Genomic DNA, 24,692 nt, shown 5'->3' with positions numbered 1-24,692 from the left:
CTGCCAAATTAAGATCTCAAGCACCATTGATGCTTTCTCATTTGCATGACTGCATCATGACATTTGCAGCCATGATGAAAGCTTTGCAGAAATTAGAGACACTGTCAGTTGCCTAGGAGTAGTTGCTTGGTGTCCATCTGATTTTCATCCATGCGTAGAACATAGAACAGCACAAGAATAGGCTAAGAACAATTCTTATCTGCCTGCACATGATCCATATGCCTCCATTCCCTGTATATTCATGTGCCTATTGAACATGCTCTTGAATGCCACTATTGAATCTGCCTCCATCACCACCACCCATTGCATTGTATTTCAGGCACTTGCGTGTGTGTGCGCGCGTGCGTGTGTCTGTGTTAGTTAACGTCCACACATCTACTTTAAATGTTGGCCCCTCTCCCCTCTCACCTTTAAGTTACGGTCACTAGTATTTGATATTTCCATCCTGGGTGAAAAGCTTTGACTGTCTACCCTATTTATGCCTCTCATAATTTTATATACTTCTATCAGGTCTCTCTTCAACCTCCGTCTTTCCAGAGAAAACAATTTAAATCTGTCCTACCTCTACTTGTAGCTAATCCCCCTAATCCAAGCATCATTGAGGTAAACAACCTCTACACTCTTTCCAAAGGCTCTACATGTTTCCTGAATTGGGTGACCAGAACTGCATGCAGTACTCCAAATGCAGCAGAACCAAATTCGTATAAAGCTGCATCATGACTTCCTGACTCTTCTCAATGTCCTTCTACTCAATGACTCTTCTACTCAAAACATACCATTTGCCATCTTTTCCACGTCTTCACGTTCATTTTTGTCCTCTCTGTTTTTACAGTGATCTTGAACCAGAATGGTTGGATGATGTGCAGAAGAATGGAGAACTGTTCTACCTGGAGTTGAGTGAAGATGAAGAGGATGTACTTGTTCAAGCTAATTCAGTGCCAGCACCTTTCATCAATCATGTCAGGTTCAGTGATAAAGAAGCAGAGATCATTACTAACCACAAATCAAAGAAGCCTTGTGTAAGTGAGCACAAGCTTAAAAAGTTTACTAATGTTTTAAAAAAGAAAGGCCTAATACATGGACATTCTTGCAGCAAAGCAAATGAACAGATAAGTAATCAGCCACAGGGACCTGTTTCAATATTGAAACACCAACCAAACCCTAAGACTGGGGTATTGGTGCAGCTGTCTTCCAAGGATGTATATGTTTATGTTAATCCAAATAAAATGAACAATGAATCACTTGTTGACGGAACAAAACTGTTGGAGGCTTATGTGGGAATTGTTCATCAGCCTTCAAAGAAACATCGAGTAGAAGGAAAGCATGTGGACAAATTCACCAATGCCAAAACAATGACTGAAGAGAGACTTGTTGTACACCGTTTGGTTCATGGCCATACCGCAATGAAATGTGGTCAGATATTTATAGGTAAGAATAAAAATATTATACAGATAAAATGTATTTTCTTTATGGGAATATAGGATGTACAAATATATAAATAACAATGTTACAGTTATAGAAAAATCCTTAATGCTATAATAATTTTATACAATTTGCATAGTCTTTAAATACCTGTGACTGTTGCTGTAGTACTAGGGGAATTAAACAGGTTTGAGCTCGCTTCTCATGGTTTCTGCCCACCAAGGCACTCCTCTACTATTCTATTCAGTAGAGATAAGGCCTTGGCTAGGTGCTTCTGAGGCTCAAACCGTAAATTGTCTGAAAGCCTTTGACAAGATACAAAGCTGAGAACTGAACCTTGAGATCTTTCAAAGCTGTTAAGGCCTTATTCTACTTTTTAAAATTAATTAAAAAAAATATTGTGATTTTAAAATGTAAAATTCTTGCTAATCTCATGCTGATGTAGGATCAAACAATGCATTTCACAACATAACACCAGAATACCGAACAGGGATGTAAAATGGAATCTGGTAACAGTAGTGTGGTGTGCGTTATTCAGCATGTGCAGGATTTTCAGTGGATTTGCTACCTGTGTGCATCGCACGCTAGCCGCAGCCACCACAATCCTTTCCATTATTTAGGTAACTATCACTTCATCACTGGCTCCAACCCCACCACCCATATTCATATAACCAGTAAATACAGTTTGAAATTTACATTGACATTGCATAGTGATGGAATTGAAGATTTTACAGTCTTTAAATTGGCATGTTTTGGAGAAGCATAGGATTATTACTTTGTGTCTTAATGACATGACTCATGGGTAAATTTTGAATGTCTTTTAGTTACCACTTCAGCTGGCTAGGAGCAACCTACTTCAGCAAGATTGAATCGTCTGTTTTGACTTCCTCATGAGCTCCTCCACATCAGATAATCTTCAGCTAATACAATTAACTGCATATGATATCACTGAGTACAGTAGATTAGACAATGTTTTTAGAGGTCCTGGGAACATCCAATGGTAGCGCCGAAAATCTGTGTTCCAGTAATAACGGTGTTTCTAGTGCAGTCATCATGTATAGTTAGGGAATCGGTCTGACTAAGTCGAAAATTACCTGGTTATGCATTGTCATCAAAACGCAGGATAAATTAATTTGCTATACTATCTTTTTCAATAATCAAAATCCTACACAGCACTGATAAAGAGGTTTCTTTGATCAGTGACCTCTGCCAAACTGGCATGAATGCTTTGTCAGTTACTTTCTGTTCATGATGAGGTCTGACAGACAGATGGTTGCTAATAACAGCAATAGTCAATTTCACTCAATTCCGTGGATACCGCAGCACCCACTTGCAAATAACATATGAGCTCAACGATAAGTATCTCTGGCAAGAAAACTTAGCCATCCTTTCTTGACTTGCAGTGGCAGCGGCTTCACTAAATCTCCTAGTAGAATATTCTGAAATGCCAGATACATAAGTATTTTGGTTGCTAGATCAGATCAGAGGTTGGGTATCTTGCAGCAGGTTGCTCATCTTATAACAACCCAAATATTTTCACAAGCCACTCTGTTTACCTTGATTAATATAGCTCCAGAAACGGCCAAGCAGTTTACTATTATGCAGAACAAAGGAGTTTGATTGGCACTGCAATGCGTTACCTTAAACAATAACATAGCAGCTCAGTATTTATTCTGTCTTGTATATCTGGATAATTATTTGGTGAGAATGCATTGTACGAAAATAATGATTTAAGGTATTAAACAAACATTTGGATGAGATTGAATGATAATGTTTCTATTCATTCTCCACATACATGTGTATGATGGTTGAGAACATATTGAAAAGTGACTACAAATGCTAATTTTTCCACTTCCCAATTGGAATGCAATGAAACTTCTGTGCACTGGAGAACTGTACAATGCAATATAGTTTTCAATTACAGCAGGCATTTGCACTTAAAGAAGATCGATCAGACTGCTTTTTGCTTTCAATTACTTTTGAAATGGAAACCTAGCATTTGGTGTTAATGGAGTACTGAACATCCCATAATTTCTTCATTATGTTTATAATGTTTAAAAAAAAACTTATTGCTAATGCACCAATTTTTAGATGGCAGTGATGGTATTAATTACAAAAGCTACAATAATCCAAATACATCGAGACAGAAAAAATACTTCTGAAATGACAATTTTAAACTAGAGAAAGTTTAAGCTGAAGGTTAGCAGGGATGACATTCCAATGCAGAAAGCCCACAATGCCATGGTTACCAAACAACAGGAGGTTTCTTTCTGTTTAAAAAAAATCAGTCTGATCTACAGTAACCATCTGGTCTGTGAAGCAATTCTGGTAGATTTTCTGATAACCATGCATTCTTAAGAAATTGTCATTATGGTCCAGTCTTGTGTAAATATACAATTACTAAATGCAGACAAGAGACTAAGTTATATGATGTGTGTTCGACAGTGAAACTGATCTGACCAACTCCACATTGAACAAAAATAATGGTCAGAATGACTTCAATCTGTGTTTGGAACCTCCTATCGGAAAATAATATAATAATAATAATAATTAATGATCTGTGATCATCTCCGGAGCAAATTTTGGTTCGTTTATGGTGCGGGTCTTTTGATTCCACTTCATTTGTTAACACAGCCAGTCGCAGACTTCCAAAATCTATTTTAACTTCCTAAAACAATTATTACAGATGCTAGACGTCTGAAATAAAAACAAAAAATGCTGCAGGGGGAGAAATGGGTTCAAGTTGCTAACCTTTCATTAGAACTGAGAAAAGTTAGAAATGGATATTAAGTTGTACAGAGTGAGAGAAGGGTTGAAAGGATTTGTGGTAGATGGAGACAATAGGAGACTTAATGTTGAAAGTGCTAATAGTGCGATTGAATGAAGCTTGCAAACCTGTATCTGGAGATGATACAATGTGGAGGGAATATCTGAAATATCTGAATATCTGAAGAAAGGGGGAAGTAAAAAGCAAAAGCTGGAAATGAGATGTACATGACCACAATGATTGATTATCTGCATGCGTTAAAAATCAGTGCCAAGTTTGGATGGCTACATCATCCGTGTACACTCTGACCTGTCTTTGGGCTCGTCTAGTATTCCGATGGACCTTAACGTAAGGTCAAGCAGCAGCTTGAACTTATGTTAAGTTTCATCAGAACGCTGTAGGAGGCCGAAGACCAGTGAGTCATCAAAAAACTGCAGATGCTGCAAAATATTTTCATTGAAATGGGCAATGTAGAAAATCTCAGCAAGTTAACAACTTGAGGGAGAATCAGTTAATAGTTTAAGTTGGTGGCATTTCATCAAAAGTGTGATGAATAGTCTTTATCCTGAAGCATTAATTATTTTTCTCTTTCCACAGGTGTTGCCTGATCTGTTAGGTATTTTAGGAATTAATTTTTATTTTTAGATTTCCAGTATCTGTATTCTTTGGTTTTGCAGGAACATTTTTCTCTCTGAATGATGGGAAGGGAGGAAGTAAATGCATAGGTGTTGCCTCTCCTGCAGTTGCAAGGAAGATGCCAAGAAAGTAGAAATATGTATTGGTGGAGATGGAAGAGTGGATTAGGGAACTGTGAGGGGAGTGGTCCTTCAGGATGTTGAAAGATAAGAAGATGTGTGAGATGATGGCACAACATTGATATCCTGTGTGAAAGTATTACGTAAATTAATCTGAAACATAGTTGTGGAAACATGGAATTGCAGAAACTAATTTACAAAACAAGACACAGAGTGCTGGGGCAGCTCAGTGGGTCAGGCTGCATCTCATATCATGGATAGGCAACGTTTCAGGTTGGGACCCTCTTCAGAGCAATCAGTTTGAAGAAAGGTCCTGACCTGAAACGTCGCCTATCCATGTTCTCCTGAGATGCTGCGTGGCCCATTGAACTACTCAAGCACTCTGTGTTTTCTTCTGGAACTTTAGTTTCTTTAGTTCAGTACTTTATTGTGTTCTGTTTTTAATTTTTTTTAAACAGACCAAAACAATATGTTTGCATATGAGGCTAATGCATTTTCCCAAAGCTTTAAAGTAGAATATTTAATTGGAAATATTCCCTCAAATGCATTTTTTCCATTGATTCCTTATGTGAAAACTGGGTTTCTTTAGATATTCAAATTATTCATATTGTTTGTTATTTATTGGCAAAACTCTAGTTGCCCTAATAATGCTCGATTTATATACTATTTGCTTACTCTCAGAATCAGAATAACCTTTATTGTCATCCAAAAAACGTCATTTGGACGAAATTCCGTTAGCCACAGTCCAGCAATAAGAGCAATAAAAATAAGCAATAACACACACAATTCCAAACCAACACAAAACAAAAAAAAGAAACATCCATCACAGTGAGTCTCCTCCAGTCCACTCCTCACTGTGATGGAAGGCCAGAATGTCTTTTCTCTTCCCCTGCCGTCTTTTCCCGGGGTCAGGCTGTTGAACTTGCCACGTCGGGGCGTTTGGGGCTCCCGACATTGAAGCCCCTGCCAGGCGAAGAAAAATCCCGCGGCCTATTTCAGGCCGTGCCAGACGGTGAAAGATCCGCTGCGGGCCAACCCAAGCCCCGCGATTTGGGGCGGGCGAAGACGCTGCCGCTGCCGGAGCTCCCGATGTTGGCCCCCACCCAGGGACCTGCGAGCTTCCGATATCCAAGCGGCCCGCAGCCGAAGCCTCCGGAGCCTCCGAAGGTGAGTCGCAGCCACACTCGCAGCACCACCACAGCCTCCAAAGGCAGCCAGCTCCGCAAATGGTAAGTCCGGTCCGTGGGCTCTGCGAAGGCCCAGGTGGAGGCCGCCAGCTCCAGGTGTTTGGCCGATGGTAGGCCGCAGCGGGAACGGAGACTCGACCCAGAAAAAAAAGGGCGGGTCTCCGTTCGGAAGAGACAATTTTACAGTTCCCCCCCCCCCCACACATAGTACACAACCGCAAAAAACACCACATCACATCTAAACACTTCAATTAAGACAAAAAACACAAAAGACAAATGGATTGCAGGTGAGCCGCAGCTGCTGCGCAGTGCCTCCACTTCCTAATTTCAGCCACTTTCAGCAAGAAATTGTCTCATTCTTATTGATAATATACTTAGAAATGATCAAACGTCCCATATATGAATAGAGTATTAATGGTTTTCAGAAATTTCAAGTGCATATAAATAAATTGAGAAAACATGCAAGTTCAGAATTGGAAGCATGGTTTCCAAATCTTCCAACTCTGGATATTGCATCTTGATTTGCTTTCCTATGGTTTGTTACCAACTGTAAGATAAATTCTCAATTAGTCTCTAATTTGCATTATTAGTAGTGGTGAATCGTCGGGTTTTGAAAGTTAATGCCACTCCTTGAGGTTTAAAGTCAAACAGAAGTTAAAAGAGAAAACGTGCTGATAGCCCTGACCCTTTTTGCATTTCAGCTCATAATCACCTACATTGTGATCACAAAGTCTGTAAAATCCACTTTTCACCTGGCCACTGAGTATGTAATTAAAATGCGAGTAGAAAGGATGACAAACTTCAAATTGGATTTATTTCTAGTAAATAATTCAAATTGGGATATTAAGAAAGTTTATTTTATAATCTACGGTTGACTATATTGTGTACTATCTAAAAGTAATGAAGTCTGTTAAAAACCCTATTTAGGGAAAATAATCAAAAATTAAATTAACATTTGATTGACCTGAAAGAGCACAAATTTCTGTTAATGTGATTACATGTAATACCATGATCTTCTCTCCATCAGGTGATGTTCTAATTGCTGTGAATGATGTGGAAGTTACCACTGAGAACATTGAACGTGTTTTATCTTGTACTCCAGGTCCAACTCAGGTATATTTTTGAACGAAGAAATTAAGATTAAAATGTTGCTTCTTTGATATGAATACTATTTATGCTTTATTCCTAGATGTCAATAATGAAATGGATAAAATATTTGTCTGCATGGCCTTATCAATAATCTGAAGTAGATTGGCTGTGCATTAGTTGTAGAACATGTCAGGTTTTCATTCCATTGATATTGTTGTAATAAAGATCAATGAGCACAATTCATTCAATTGGATTCCAGTCCATATAGTCTACCCCAGTGAGTTTATTGTTTTGAAATAACACAATTTGAAAATTGTTTTACCTCAGTGTCTTTTTTTCTGTATGTGCCATCCCTTTTATTGTAGTATGGAATATCACGGTCATTATTGTGCTTCTTTTGAATTTATTGGCATTGCTGAGCATTTGCTTACCTCTGATTTCATCATCTGATAATCAACCTCCATAGCCTCCAACCTCATCATTCCTCAGCCCGCTTCTACCTCTTTGCGAAAATCCACAAGCAGAACTACCCTGGCAGATCCATTGTTTCTCCCTGCTCCTGCCCCACTGAGTTCACCTCTACATATCACGATTCTGTCCCCCTCATCCAATCCCTTCCCACCAACATCCAGAAGACCTTGCACATTCTTCAATCCTTTAACAATTTTTGATTTTCAGACCCCGGTTCACTCATCTTTACCATGGGCGTTCAGTCCCTCCACACCTCCATTCCCGACTAGCAGGGCCTTGAGGCCCTTTGCTTCTACTTTGAACAAAGACCCAACTGGGTTGCAGAGATTTAAATGAAAGGAACATAAAAGATAACATCTGTTGTCATTGTTAACAATAAGCAAAGAGAAAACATAATGAGTAGGGATGAAGTAGATGAAAATTGCGAGTCGAAGACAAATATGCAACAGAAGATTCTTTTCAATTAATCTACAAGTGAAGCTACGGGAATTCAACTCATTAAATTCTAATTTTGTTTTAGTATTTTTAACCTGCCTTAGCAATGAAAGCTACTCTTTGATAGAACAAGGATTAAATATTAATTCATTAAGTCTGTAGCCTCCTTTTGCTCTGGTATTTAATTTCATTCTTCACGTTTAAATTATAATGTTTTATTTTAAATTGTCTACTGTATATCATGTTGTTACTTGCGAGCAAAGCACCAGGGCAAATTCCTTATATGTATACATACTTGGCTAGTAAAATTTATTCAATTCATTTCAATTCAAAAAAAAAATTGTCATATGTGGGCTGCTGTTTATCAGTCATGCCATCATAGAAATTGAATGATTGGATAATGAGAGAGCAGGACATATTATGAATGTAATTAATACTGCAGGGCCTAGATTATTTTACGTTCCTGCTAAAGCATTACTATCAACCGATTTAAATTTGATGTTCTTTCTAGTTGGCAGATTGCATTTCAACTTGTTTAATGCTTATGAGGTTTGGGTTTGTTTCTTAAATTACCTGACAATCTGTTCAAATATTGTGACTCATTAATTGCTTTACCAATTTGGAAAACATATAAGAATATTTTTTGCATGAATAAATAAGGTGTGTTTAAATTATTTAGGTGAAACTTGCATTGATCCTAAAACATGCATTTATATTTAACAAAATTGAACAAGCTTTTATTTTTTTTATTCGGTTGGATAATAAATCAAGGCTAATTCTGGTATGTTGAAACCCCCCCCCCTTTCTTGAAGACAACTAACATTGTCAACCATTTGTAAAATTGAACAGTCATTCACATTTATGAAGTTATATTCGTGCTATCATGGTTTAAATGAGAGATTTTTATGTATTCATTAATTAAATTAAATTTAAATATTCTACTTGTAAGTATGTAATTTTTTAATGCTGAGCCCAACCCCTTTAAGCAGAAGTGACATTACCATGCAGCAGACGTCATAATACAATAATAAGTCACCATTGTATAAATATTTTTTCTAGATTGTAGCTGAGCTATAGATTCACTAGACATTGATTTAGTAGATCTAATGGGAACTACAACTTGCCTCCTAATTTATGGATTAGGAAAGGTAAAATTATCCAAGGCTCATGTGATAATCCACATTATTATAGTTGTTGCGAAGTCTAATTGCTCAACCAAGGCTCACTCAAAGAGAATGTTCACTTACAATATTCACCTTGCACAAATCTGTTCATTCTGTTATACTAATCTACTCGTCTTAAACTAAATTATAGCTTTTACATATTAAGCCATTATGATTAACTAATTGCTCCAAGATGCTCCTCCAATAGACATTTAGAAAATAGACATTGGAGATAAGAGATTAGAAGGGGGTAACTGAACACTTGAAGAAACAGGTTTTTTTTTTAAATAAAGAATGTAGAGGGGGACATGAAGAGGCAGAAGGGCAAAAAAAACCTAAGGTGTTAAGTGAGTGGCAGCGGTTTGACTGAAGTTAGTCCAAGAAATTTAATTTCTTTGACCGAATAGCATTGGAAGTTTGTGGGGTTGTAAATACATTGGAAATCAAATCTGTTGAGTTGTGCTTTCATCAATCTGCTACTCAATTCTCCTACTGAGAGGTGTATTGTCAATTTCAATATGGTATTCATTTGAGAATAACATCAGTAGGAGTCTGGATTTTTGAATGACATGGAAATGTGTAGTGGTTGATAGGTAAATTGTTAGTAAGAAATATGAAACCTTATGTTTGAGATTTTGGGAGTGCATCATAAAACTCAATGTTTGTTTATGAATAAATGCTACATGTATATTTTGCTATATTTTTAATTAAGGCATTTCATGGCAGCAGCAAATTAATTATTACTCAATCCTCAGCAAAGGGAAAATCAAAATTTGTGCCAAATAACCTTTGCTCTTACATTTTGTAATGTCCACAATTGGAAATACAGTTGGTGACTAAGTAAAAAAATTAAAAGAATAAGATTTTTTTTCTTCAACATCAATTTCACTTTCAATGTCCTTTGCTATGAACAATTTTAACCTTTCTTTAATATAACTCTTAACAGGTAAAACTCACATTTGAAACCTTAAGCCATGATCAAGGACAAACTGATATGTCTTTTGAACATGATAGACCAGTTTCCAGTGGCCCCAATCTGGTGAAACTTTTATGGGGTGAAGACACGGCAGATTTCCAAATGGATATAGGCAACATTTCTCATATTGTAATGTATTTAACGTTAAAGATGGAATCTGAAAACTCTAAGGAAGAGGTATGTTAATGATTCTAATATTGGTGTCTTTCAAAAAATAATGGAACCGTGTTTTATGGAATTATTTCACTGTGTATATGAACGGATTTATTAATAAATATATCGACCATGTTGGCTCCAACTAAACAATATATTTTGATATTTCCCAGCACAAAATTAGCAAAAATTTAGTTATGTGCAAAAAATAATGCTTAATTTTATTAGCAATCAGATTTTAGAGCCATGGTCATAAAGTCATAGAGTTTTCACACATCTACTGTCCTGTCCCCATCGATACACTTTCTTACCTCTTCAAAGAACTCAATCAAATCGGTGTGATAGGATCAGTCCTCAACAAATCCAAGATGGCTGCATCTGATTAGTTCCAGTCTTTCTCATTATCATAATTTTCTCAGAATTTTTTTTCTAGCATATTCCCCACGATCACAGATCTATAGACCATCAGAGACCCACATCACCCTGGCCGTACACTCATTTCACTCCTGCCTTTGGGAAGGTACAGGAGCCTGAAAACTGTAACGTTCATGAACAGCTTCTTCCCTACAGCCATCAGGCTATTAAACACTACAACCTCAAATAAGCTCTGAACTACAATAGACTATTATTGTTATTATTGCACTACCATTGTTTGTTTTTTGTGTGTTCGTGTGTGTGTGTATATATATATATATATATATATGTGTATATACACACTGAACTTTTCTCTCGGTTATTATATTGTTTACAGTGTACTATGTTTGCATATTCTGTTGTGCTGCTGCAAGTAAGAATTTCATTGTTCTATCTGGGACATATAACAATAAAACACTCTTGACTTTCGTAATCAGGCCTTTCCCTGCTGGTTTTCTTGAAAACCGGAACACACATTGTCCTCTAGTCATCTGGTTCCTCATTTGTGTCCACCAAAGATTTAAAAATCTTAGCGAGAGCCCCAGCAATATCTTTCCTTGACTCCTTCACAATCTGGGATAAATCCCATCTGGTCTTGGGGATAGATCTACTATTTAAACCTGTGAATACCTGAGTACCACCTCTTTATTTATGGAGACATGCACTGGACTGCCACCCATTTAATTATCCAATGACCAAGTCTGGTTGTTTTGTGAACAGTGATGAATAATAATCATTTAGGACCTCAACTATACTTTGGGCTCCATGCTGGTTGTCCCAAATGGTCCCTGTTTTCTTTCCAGGTTATTTTGCACTTATTATTATAAAATATATTTTTAGGCATTTTCCTTAATTCTGTCTGCTCGTGATTATTCTTTGACACCTCTTAACCATCCTAATTTCCCTTTTAAATGCCTTCCTACAATTTTTATATTTTGCCATACCTCGCCCATTGTAAGTTCCCTACAGTGTCGTCTGCTACATTTTTACTCTTCACACAACCCTTATTATCTCTTGACATCTAGGCCTCCCTCTGTTACTCATGGCTTTTATCCTGATAGGAACATGTTGGATTGAACTTTTGCTCTTTCTCATTTGAATGTTTCCCATTGTGCAGATGTAGATTTGCCTGCAAGTAGATGCCCCCTGTCTATCTGCTCCCTTATATTAATGAAATTGGCTTTCCTCCAATTTAAGACCTTTATAACTGATCCATCATTTTCCTTTACCACAAGTACTTTAAAAGATACATTGTCACATGATCATTATCTCAAAATTAATCTCTGTGTACACTCACTCCACTTGACTAGCCACATTCCTCAAGATAAGGTTCAATAATGCTCCATCCCTCATTGGACAATCTACACTGTGCATCAAGAATCAAAAGTGTTTAAATGTCACATGCACATTGTTCAGAAAAATGAAATTCTTACTTGCTGCAACTTTACAGGCATGTTAAATGCCACAAGTATAGTACAATAAACATTAATATAATAAATTATCAGTTAACCAAACTATAATAGTGCAAGCCAAAGTAGGTAGTGCAACCTTATACAAAGTCCATATTAAGTTCGGTGTGGGATTAGGGTTGTGCAGGGTGGATCAAAGAGCCAGTGGTTGACGGGAGGATGCTTTTCTTGAACTTGGAGATAACAGTTCTTGAGTTCCTGTGCCACCTTCCCGATGGTAGCAGGCAGATGAGAGTGTAGCCAGAGTGGTGTGGGTCTTTTGAAATTAGTGGCTTTCTTGAGGCAGCAGAACCAGGACATGATGCAACTGTTCAGTATGCTCTCCACTGTACATCTGTGTAAGTTTGGGCAACATGCAAATTCTCAAACTTTTGAGGAAGTAGGACATTAATGCAATCACAATAAAAAGCTCATCGATGTGCTGGTCCCAGGCAGTTCATCAGAGATGTGCATGCCCAAGAACATAAAGCTGTTGACTCTCTCCGCTGTGACACACCAATGAAGAGAGAATCACAGACCCTGGCTTTTCCTTCCTGAAGTCGACAATCGTCTCTTTATCTTGTGAATATTGAGAGCAATATTATTGACATAGCACCACTAAATCAAATTATTTATCTCTCCTGTACCCTGATTTATCATTACCTATTATATGTCCAACAATGGTTGTATTGTCGGCAAATTTAAATATGGCATGGAGCTGAGTCTGGCTATGCAGTCATGGGTATAGAGAGAATCGCTCACAAAAAGCTCTCCAAGAGAGGCAAAAAAATTCTGATCCCTCAGTCTTTCTTTTAATCACTGTCAAGCCCTGCTGTGAATAAATGAAGTATTTCACAGATATAATTCTGTGTGTTGAAGTGGAATGGAAAATAAAAGAGAAAGATGAACTGTACATACTTGGTGTCTCAAAATTCCCCTTTATCTTCAGAACTTTTTCGAAATTCAGGAAAGAGTGTCATGTATATCTTTGCTATTTGCATACTGTACCCCACAGGCTTTTTTGGCAACATTACAAGTGCAAGCTAAGGCTAAATAAATGCTGCTATCCAGCTGCTGCATGGTGAAAAGAACAAAAAAAGGATGAACTTTGACATCTCTCATCTCCAGTTCCTCTGGGAAAATAGTAATTCCTCTGAAGAACCACCCTTTCACCCCTTCCAGTCCTGCCCTTACAGCAACAGATCGAAGAGCTTTTTCCTACATTTAAAACATTTATTTATTTATTTTTTCCCCACCGTTTTAATTCCATAACTTTTCCATTGAGCAAATCCTCTATCTAAGACAGATGGTTTAAAAGAAGGGTTATTCGCAATAGGGAGGAAAGAGGATAATTTACTCAATTTTAAAGTAAGTTTTAATTGTTTCCAGGTACGGATAACACTATGTATAATCGGATTACCTCCATATGTTTTTTAATTTAAATTTATTGGAGCTAAGAGGATCGCACCAATATCAAATGGTAAACAATCCTCTTTCTCCATCTTTAACCAATCCGGTTGTTGATCAGTGTCATCCAACCAGAAGGTTATATTTTTAATAATAACCGCCCAATAATAAAATAAGAAGTTAGGTAAGGCAATTCCTCCATTAGTTTTAGACTTGCATAGATGTCTTTTATTTATTCTATGAGTCTTGTAGTCCCAAATAAAATTAGTAATAATTGAATCGATTTTTAAAAAAAACATTTTTGGAAGATAGATCGGAATTGCTTGAAATAAGTATAGTAGCTGTGGAAGAAAGATCATCTTTATAGCATTACTACCACCAACTAATGATATAGGGAGTGTTTTCCAAAATTGGATATTTCTGTGTAATTTAGTAAGTAAAGGAGGAAAATTTAATTTAAATAAAGAAGTATATTTCCTAGTCACGTAAATTCCAAGATATTTAAACTTTTCATAGGCAATTTTAAAAGGAAATTGTTGAAGTATGGCCGGATTTTGTTCCATTATTGGCATAATTTCACTTTTGTACCAGTTAATTCTATAACCTGAAAATAAACCAAATTGAGTTATGAGATTTAATAAATTCGGAATGCTAATTTCAGGATTTGTAATGTATATTAATACATCGTCCGCGTATAAAGAAATTTTATTGGTTGTATGTTTAGTGTTATAACCGTGAATGTCTGGATTTGATCTAATACTCTCAGCAAGTGGTTCTATAACGAGGGCAAATAGAAGCGGAGATAGTGGGCATCCTTGTCTACAACCCCTAAATAAATGAAATTTGGATGACAGCATTTGATTAGTTAATATTCTAGCTGTTGGGGATGTATATAAAAGTTTCACCCATGAACAAAATTTTTCACCTAATTGAAAATTTTCCATCACTGAGAAAAGATAGGGCCATTCTACTTGATCAAATGCTTTTTCAGCATCTAGCGAAATGATTGCTAAATCTTCGTTTAATATTCTATTTGAATATATTATATTGAACAAGCGTCTCAAATTGAAAAATGAATATCGTTTAGATATAAAGCCTGATTGGTCGGGGTGTATCAATTTATCTATAACTAAACTTAATCTATGAGCTAAGATTTTCGCTAATATCTTCTGATCAGTATTTAAAAGAGCTATCGCTCTGTACGAACCAGGGTCTTCAGAATCCTTATCTTTTTTAGGAATAAGTATTATTGTTGATTCAATCAGAGTTTGTGGTAATCTCTGTTGTTTAAAGGCGTAACTATACATTTAAAACATTTGTAGGAATGATTGACATTGGGAAGTTCAGTGTGGAAAGCTGTGTATACCAATTCAAGTAATATTTCTTTTCCCCAAATATTCTAATTTGTTTATTGAAACCTGCTGCTTGTTCTTTGATTTTTGTTTTTCTTCATCATGACCTAGAAAGCTGCTATGATTTCCCACTTTGGACCTGGGGTTGAGAATTTTGTGAAAAGGTTTTGGATGATTTTCTTTAAATTTAATTGAAAAAGAATGTAATGATATTAAAGAATCCTCTGACATTTTCCACCACCTCCAACGGGATCCCACCACTAGCCACATCTTCCCATCTCCACCCCTTTCCGCTTTCCGCAGAGACCATTCCCTCTGCAACTCCCTGGTCAACTCGTCCCTTCCCACCCAAACCACCTTCTCCCCAGGTACTTTCTCCTGCAACTGTAGGAGATGCAACACCTGTCCCTATACTTCCACACTTGACTCTGTCCAAGGACCCCAACAGCCTTTTCAGATGAGGCAGAGATTCACTTGCACCTCATCTACTGCACTGCTGTTCCAGGTGTGGACTCAATAATAGACAATAGGTGAAGGAGTAGGCCATTCGACCCTTCGAGCCAGCACCGCCATTCAATGTGATCATGGCTGATCATCCACAATCAGTACCCCGTTCCTGCCCTCTCCCCATACCCTCTGACTCTGCTAACATTAAGAGCTCTATCTAACTCTCCCTTGAAAGCATCCAGAGAATTGGCCACTGCCTTCTAAGGCAGAGAATTCCACAGATTTACAACTCTCTGAGTGAAAAGGTTTTTCCACATCTCAATTCTAAATGGCCTACACCTTATTCTTAAACTGTGGCCCCTGGTTCTGGACTCCCCCAACATTGGGAACATGTTTCCTGCCTCTAGCGTGTCCAATCCCTTAATAATTTTACATGTTTCTATAAGATCCCCTCTCATCCTTCTAAATTCCAGTGTATACAAGCCCAGTCGCTCCAGTCTTTCAGCATACGACAGTCCCGCCATTCTGGGAATTAACCAAGTGAACCTATGCTGCACTCCCTTAATAGCAAGAATGTCCTTCCTTAAATTTGGAGACCAAAATTGCACACAGTACTCCAGGTATGGTCTCACTAGGGCCCTGTGCAACTGCAGAAGGACCTCTTTGCTTCCATACTCAACTCCTCTTGTCATGAAGGCCAACATTCCATTAGCTTTCCTCACTGCCTGCTGTACCTGCATGCTTACTTTCAGTGACTGATGAACAAGGACACCCAGATCTCTTTGTACTTACCCTTTTCCTAACTTGACACCATTCAGATAATAATCTGCCTTCCTGTTCTTACCACCAAAGTGGATAACCACATTTATCCACATTAAACTGCATCTGCCATGCATCTTGTATATCGTATACCATGCTCCTGTATATTGGCAAGACCAAGCGCAGGCTCGGCGATCGTTTCGCTGAACACCTCCGCTCAGTCTGCCTAAACCTTCCTAATCTCCCGGTCACTAAACAGTTTAACTCCCCCTCCCATTCCCACACTGACCTTTCTGTCCTGGGCCTCCTTGAGGCCCAGTGCAAATTGGAGCAGCTTGGGCAGCTTACACCCCAGCGGTATGGACATTGACTTCTCTAACTTCAAGTAACCTTGCTTTCCCTCTCTCTCCATCCCCTCCACCTTCCCAGTTCTCTGACCAGTCTTACTGTCTCTGACTACATTTTATCTGTTGGCTTTGTTATTACTTTTTCCCAACTAACATTGATCTATTCTACATTTTCCTTGATCTCCATTCCCTTTGTCCTGTTTTCACACCTTACTTTTCCTTATCTATACACTTCCATACCTCCCACCCCTGACATCAGTCTGAAGAAGGGTCTCGACCTGAAACCACCCATTTCGTCTCTCCAGAGATGCTGCCTGTCCAGTTGAGTTACTCTAACATTTTGTGTCTATTAAAGTAGCACAGTATGGCATAAAAATGCTACATTGAATTGTTCTGTCTAATGTAAGCTTGATGAAAAGCTATTCTAAGATTATGTATGCAGAGTATGTAGTTTTCATAAGATGCTTAGATATGCATTGCCGTAGAACAACTCGGGTAGCAGCATTAGTCCAAAATATTAATAGAGCTGAGTAAACAATGTATTGTAATAATGCTCTTGAGTTAAAAAAAAAACCCTACATATCTGAGCTTTTGTTCATATTATATTAAATTTATCCCTGAATACTTAGTGCTTGAAATGCAGTCCATGTAACAAGTCTGATTGGAATCGGCATAATATGGGTCACCATAGCATATACATTGAGACATGGGTTATCCCTGTGCTGAGACCTAGTGCCAGGACCAGAGTGCACACGTGCTCACCCCACTGTTGTATCGGAATCCTTGAACAAATTCAGCCATGGACTGTCCGTATATTAATTTGAAGTAGCTGCAATGATTATTTGTTTGGCTACACATCTCTCCCCAGCCCAGAGATTACTCAGCAGTGATAGGTTAACCAAGAGTGCGAGAATGCAATTGTCAACACATTCAGTGGGAAATGATGAGACTGACCTTCAGATCCGGGTAGTTGGTAGCACGTGGAGTAGTCACTACTAATCCACAATGATGGCCTGCAATCACCATTGTCAGCCAGAGTGCGCAGAAGGCAATCGTGAAGCAGCTTCTAAGGTTCCAGATTTAAGCAAGAGATAACTTCCATTCAAGGAGATAGATTATCTGTAGAAAATTGGGCAAATGTTTAGTGAACTAATTAGGTTTAGCCAGCACAGCTTTGAACGCAGCAAGTCATGTCTTACTAACTTGATTACGTTTTTTGAGCAGGAGATTGAAGAAAGGAAGGCGATGAATGTTGTGTGTATGGATTTTAGCAAGGCTTTCGATAAATTCCCTCATGGAATCCAGAAGATTAAGATTCACGGTGACTTGGTGATATAGATTTAGAACTGGCTTATTCATAGAATTCAGAAGGTTGTGGTGGAAGGTAGATTTTCTGGTTGAAGATCTGATTAGTGGAGTTCCGCAGGGATCTGTGCTGGGACCTCTGCTGTTTGTGATATATGTAAATGACCTAAATGTATGTAGATAGGTTGGTGAGTATGTTTGCTGACAACACCAAAATTGAAGAAGTTGCAGGCAGTGAGGAAGACGGTCAGGATACAGATCAGCTGTGAAATGGGCAGAGAAATGGCAGTTGAAGTTTAAGTTTAATAGGAGCAAGTGTGAGGTTTGCACTTGCAAAGTTGAATGCATACAGTAAATATATGCAATGGGATCTGGGAGTCCAAATTCATATCTCACTGAAGATGGCAGCACAAATAGATAGGGTGGTAAAGAAGGCATTTGGTATAGTTGCCTTCATTGCTAGGGACGTTGAGTAAAAGAGTCAGGAAGTCATGGTGCAGCTCTATAAGACTTTGGTTAGGCTGCATGTGGAGTATTGTGTGCAGTTCTGGTTACCCCATTACAGGAAGTATGTGGATGCTTTGGAGAGGGTGCAGAGAAGGTTTATCAGAATGCTGCCTGGATTAGATCATTTCAGTTACAAAGAGAGGTTGGATAAACTTGCATTGTATTCTCTGGAACGCCAGAGGTTGACGGGAGACTTGAGTGAAGTATATAAAATTATAAGATGTTTAGTTAGGATAAACTGTCATAACTTTTTTCCCAGGGAGGAAATGTCCAACCTTGAGTAAAATCGCAGTAGAATAGTGGAAGTGTTTGAAAGAGGATTTGCTGTAATATTACACTGGTTCTTACATACAGGGAAAGACCTCCATTTGTCAAAACAGCCAAACAGGAGAAAATAACACGCAAAAAATAAAGAAACATGAAAGACATGAAGAGTTATAACCAAGCGAGTTTGAAAATAAACTTACAATTTTTTTTTAAATGTTCATTTGAAAAAAAGGTAATCACGAGCAATGTGGACCACTGCAAACTGATATTAATTATAAATTATCAGACTTACTGAATAGCTATTTTGCAGAGTATTTCCAGCAGAGGAAGCGGTAATATCACACACCTCAAAAAAACTAACTGAATCGGGTGCAGCAATATGTCAACATTAAAGTAAGGGAAATAGAAGACTTAAACAGTGGCACATCCACAGAACCAGATGGTTTTAATCTTAGGGTTTTAAAATAAATGTGTGAGAGTATTGCAAATGCCTTCATGTAATTTTCCAAGATTCGCATGATTCAGAATCTATTCCATGATTAAAAAGGTCTTCTACTATTTAGAAACAAATTTATGGATCAGTTAGTTGAACTTCTATTACCCACAATTTACTAACATCTATAATTACAGATAAAATAACAAATACCTTGATATTTGAGTTGATTATAAAGAGCTAGTGTTTAAAGAGCGAGGTAGGTACAGAAAATAATCAAAAAAGTTAATCAAGTGCTTTTATTTCTTTGGGAGTAAGTTATACAACAGGTTTACAAAGCCTGATTGATTTGACGGTGGTTTCTAGTCCCAAAATTCACCCATCAGCTCAGAACAGAAATAAGGAAAGAGAAGGAGATCTTAATCAGTTCAGAAAGACAACAGCAAAATACTCATCTATAAAGGCTGCCTGGGTGGGAAAGAGATTTACTGTCGAGACTGTAGATGAGCTGTCATATCACAACTAAATTAATAAACAATTTATTATGCCTCCTCTCTAGATATTCTTTGTTCTTTGTTAATAAAGTTTAACATTTTGCATATCCCACCAGAATTCTAAGCACAAAAGACAAGGAGTACCGCATTAGTAGGTGGTATTATTGTTAGGCCAAAATCTGGTCTCCTTACACAGATCAATATAAAAGATATTGGGACACTGTTTTGTCCAGTATTTATCCATTAACGTATCTATATGATCAATTGTCTGGTTAATAACATTGTGCTTTTGTGGCGTCTTTGTGACTGATCTTGCTTATTTGGTTAATAAAAAGGAACTACAGATGCTGGTTTATACCATAGCTGCAGCAGCTTTGACCCTCTGAGTAACTCGAGCATTTTGTGTCTGTCTTTGCCTATTTGGTTGTTCACGGACGTTTGTGCAAGTGTAACATTTCCATAACTAAAATTGAATCATATTGGAAAGTTGCTTGGAATGCCTTAATTTGACTATAATCATGTGAAGTTTATTTCTGATTTTATCATAGCAAGAAATCTTTTACTATTATCCAATGTCTGATGCATCTCAAAAGTTGAAAAATGTTCGGGGAATATTTCTAACACTCTGCGATATGCTGGAGAATATAACCGGGGGACAAATTATCAGGTGACCATAACATTTTACTTTGAATGTGGAAGCTATAATTTCACTGATCTTCTGATCAAAAATGATACAATCCGGTTTGATATGTAGTAAACAAATTATTTGCACCGGGTGGTCTAGTTTTAGTTTAGTTTTATTGTCATGTACAACGAGGTACAGCGAAAATCTTTTTGGTGTGTACTATCCAGTCAGCAGAAAGACTGAGGATTGCAATCAAGCCGTCCATAGTGAACAGATACAGGATAAAGAGAGTACGTTTAGTGAAGGCAAAGTCCGATTAAAGATAGTCTGATGGTTTCCGATGAGGTAGATGCTAGGTCAAGACCCCTCTAAGTTAATTAGTCTGAGTTGAAGTACAAATGTGCTTCTCTGCAAATGTTTTGCCTCCTAGAGCCTGTATATTTTTTTTAAACGTAAAGTAATATTAAGCAGTTATTTCAACTGCAATATTAAGTGGTTATTTTAACTGCTCGTCTACTTGTGACAAGTGACTATATTGGATGGTGCATGCTGTTGGCTTACTAGTTTTATGTGAACCAATAATGAAATATCAAAAGAGTTACAAGGGGCATTATTTTAACGTGCATTTTTCAATTCCTTCTAAGAGTTCATATTACTCAGCAGAGTTTTTCAGTTAGAATATTGCATAAAAGATAGTTTGCATGATGCAGGGGGTAAAACAGTTCAGTATCTTTAACAAAAATAGCAAATGAGTATCTTTCAACATTTGACTGCAGGCCTAATAAGATGGTAATGTCAAGGAGAGCAGATGGAAAACATCAAGCAGGGAACCTAGTAAGTCAGAAGGCCTTTAATGTTATGTATTGGACTCGCAGATATATAGTATTAACTTCATAAACCGACTGACTAGTCTTTTGCTGCCACCATTTGGGCATGTCCTTGTTGTTCATGTATATTGTGGATGAAAATCAAGACGCAGAAAGCCACAAATAAATGAGATGTTTGTTTTAATAATGTATTTGCACTTCTCTTGGGCAGTACCACATTGTTGCTGAATGGAAAACTTATTAATATAGGATATTGGAAGGAAGGTAGCAACCTGCTCCTCATAGGACTACCAGCTGAAAGGTAAAAAGAAACAGTTTTGTCATTAATGTAAGAGAAACATTCTTGGAAGAGAAATCAGTAGGGAACATGGTCATTTAAAAATAAACTATTTTCTCTTTCAAAGGGTTCCTCTTCCACAGCTAAGAAATATGATCAAGAATCTTGTGAGAACCTTACAGTACATGTACAACTCACTGGATAGGTAAGTACTAAAAATTGGTCTTTATAAGCAATGAATTAAGAGTAAATTCCTATAATGGTTCAATTTTTATCCACTAACATGATAACGAGTACTCTCTTGATGTGAGAGATGCTTTCTTATCAATGTGTAAAAGATCATCAACTTGATAGGAGATATTTTCACCTGCTCCACTTAGCTTGTTCAAAGCCTTAGCGCATTGAGTCTCCCAGATGTTGGAAAATAATGTGTGTTTAAATACTTATGCCAATTGTTTCAGTAAAATTGAAACCAGCTGAATTTGGATTTAAGAGGACCAGGCAATATATAGTGTCTGGCTTAATCTATATTATACATCAGTTATCATTAATGCTATTATATAAATATTATTTATCAATATAAATCTATATTTATGCTCTGGAAAAGCAAAATTCGGGCATTTTGGACTACAGTGGTTATGCTGTGTTATTCTTGGTTTAATGATAACATTTCCAAGTCAGGATGTTGTGTGTTCAAGTTCTATGCCAGCGACCTAAACCCATCATCCATGCAGCACTGGGAATACTAGATCATTGGTGGTGCCATAGAAGCACTGTCTGTGTGCTCTGATGGAGTTTGAAAATCCAATTAAATGTTTTGAAGAAGAGCAGGGGAGTTCTCCCCATGTCTTGTCCAATAATTAACCCCCAGCCAATGTCACTAAATCAACTTGCTGTGTGTGCAGCCTTGCTATAAGGGACTTTTTCTGCATATCCTACATCTCAACAGCAGTTACACTTCAAAAGGATCTTAATTGCTGCAATGCATTTTAGGAGATCCCTGGTTTGTAAATTATGCTATAAAAGTGCAAGTTTGCTTTTTTTTGTACACAGGTGCCCAATGAGGAATATGATTGCCCCAAAGCAAAGTTTTGTAATTTCAGGAACTGAATGTACCTGAAAATATAGGAAGGCTCACATTTTATAGTGCCCTCAAATTCAAAGAATATTCAAGGCATGCATAAAAAATGAATGCCAATTCATCAAAGTAAAAATTTCAGAGGAATAACAAAAACTACTCATAATTATTATTTTGCTTAAAGATTTTTTTAAGGTAGGTCATGAGACAGAAGTGGAATTTTAAAGCACAGGACCTACGAACAGCCAATGATGGGGCAAAACAAGGGAACATATTGATTCAAATTGGAGTTTTGTTTGGGGTTGAAGAGCTAGAAAAATTAGAGGTGTGAACAAAAGAATTAAAATCACCTAATGACAAAACTATAGAATAAAAAATGTGTATTATAGAGATCAAGAGCTGATGTGGATCAGTGAGGTTGGGGGTGATTAATAAAGGGACCTGGTCAAGAAAAGGTTTTGGAAAGCTGGTCTTAAGTCAATGCCTGCTAACAATAAGGGGATTCTATAAGGCTGAGAGGTGACATAGGCATCCGAACAGCATGAGCAATGCATACAGTAATGTAAAATCTAAGATGGTCAGTATTATAGAGGGGATGTTGTTTTAATGAAAATGACATAGATCAGCAACTTCATTTGAAGTTGAGCAGGATGCATGTAGCCTGGTTGAGCTTGTGACAATGGCGTAAAAAACGAAAGTGCGCTTTTGGAAATTCCATGGTCATCAAAACCCTGATGACAAAGAATAAAAGAATTGGGACACCATATTGAGTGAAGAAAATTATTTAAATGTTCAAAGACATCCTTAATAATGATTGACCTCCGGGCACACTTAAATTCTCTCCTTTATTGTGTAATTTTCTTTTTGATGATTGCATCAGTAATTGTCAGAGTAAAAAAATTACAGAAGTACCTGTAGAAAGAAATTGATGTTGAATTCATAATTGCAAAGACTTAGTAAAAGCACAGTGGTAGAGTTGCTGCCTTACAGCACCAGAGACATGGGATTGATCATGACTATGGGTGCTGTGTGTCCGGAGTTTGTACGCTTTCACTGTGATCGCATGGGTTTTCTCCGGGTGCTCAGGTTTCCTCCCAGATTTGAAAGACTTGCAGGTTTGTAGGTTAATTGGGTTCTGCAAATTGCCCCTAGTGTCTAGGATAGAACTAGTGCTAGTCAGTGCCGTATCATTAAACTAAACATACATATGCTTTTGATATTATAATTACTTGGTGCTCCAGCCAAATTAACAAGTGGCATGGATATTTCCGTTAACTGAAATTGAAAATGATATTTAAACAACTTCTGATACTTAATATTGTACATAATTGTAAGCTAAATTATGGGGCATTGTTTTGTTTTTAAATTTTAAACAGTTATGAAAATAATATCCAATTCAATTTCTTTAATTCAAATTATCTTGTCCTCTTCCAGTGCCTTTTGCAAGATGGAGAACGTTCCTCGATTAGACCACTTTTTCAATCTGTACTTCCAACGAGCTATTCAACCGGCTAAATTAAACTGTAGCACCAGTCCCACTTCCCAGTTTTACGGTTGTTCAACAGCTTTGTTTTTAGACAGTCTGCCTGGAGTTTGCTGGCTTACATTACCCCAGGATATTAAGGTATATTAAACATTTGCATTAACAATTAAGTTAATCTTATGCAATGAAACTTCCATAGCTTTCTTATTGTACAACTTATCTTCCCCTTCAAATGCATATTCACTATCATAAAATTCCATTTCCTATCCTGAAAGTGAGCTATAATTGTTTATATTATCTAACTTATTGTGAGGTAAGAAGTTCTTTGGGGATTTTGAATAACAAATTCACAATTAATTTATGAAGATTTTATTGGTTGCATTTTTTAAAATAAAACAAGAATGCAAGTGGTGCAGCGGTAGAGTTGCTGCCTTACAGCGCCAGAGTTCAATCCTGGGTTCAATCCTGACTACGGGTGCTGTCCTTACGGAGTTTGTACATTCTCCCTGTGACTGCATAGGTTTTATTTGAGTGCTCCAGTTTCCACCCACACTTCAAATACATATAGGTATGTAGGTTAATTGGCTTCAGTAAAATTGTAAATGGTCCCTAGTGTGTAAGATGGTATTAACGTACAGGGTCATCGTGGACTCGTTGGTCCGAAGGGCCTGTTTCTACTCTGTATCTCTAAAGTCTAAATTCTACAGTTATGGTTTTTGTTAAATGTATTTTGTTTTCTGAAGACATTTTGTAAATCACTATTGGGAAATATTAATTGAACATTTAATTACTAAAGTATAACGG

General features: G+C 37.3%; 1 protein-coding gene across 4 annotated transcripts in view; it reads left to right on the top strand.

The window, feature by feature from the left end:
* intu (inturned planar cell polarity protein) overlaps window positions 1-24,692 on the top strand; it is a 62,558-nt gene that overhangs the window by 14,871 nt on the left and 22,995 nt on the right. For all 4 annotated transcript variants that reach the window (XM_078405352.1, XM_078405371.1, XM_078405362.1 and 1 more), the window contains exons 2-8: window positions 833-1,428; window positions 7,159-7,244; window positions 10,236-10,442; window positions 20,147-20,265; window positions 21,262-21,351; window positions 21,455-21,532; window positions 23,840-24,029. In XM_078405352.1, the coding sequence (XP_078261478.1) occupies window positions 833-1,428; window positions 7,159-7,244; window positions 10,236-10,442; window positions 20,147-20,265; window positions 21,262-21,351; window positions 21,455-21,532; window positions 23,840-24,029 (1,366 nt within the window). The remainder of the gene's footprint in view (window positions 1-832; window positions 1,429-7,158; window positions 7,245-10,235; window positions 10,443-20,146; window positions 20,266-21,261; window positions 21,352-21,454; window positions 21,533-23,839; window positions 24,030-24,692) is intronic.

This window comes from Rhinoraja longicauda, chromosome 1 (genome assembly GCF_053455715.1).
Source record: "Rhinoraja longicauda isolate Sanriku21f chromosome 1, sRhiLon1.1, whole genome shotgun sequence".
Taxonomy (NCBI): domain Eukaryota; kingdom Metazoa; phylum Chordata; class Chondrichthyes; order Rajiformes; family Arhynchobatidae; genus Rhinoraja; species Rhinoraja longicauda.
Note: the sequence above shows the minus strand (reverse complement) of the source record. Positions and strands in the feature narration are given on the sequence as shown.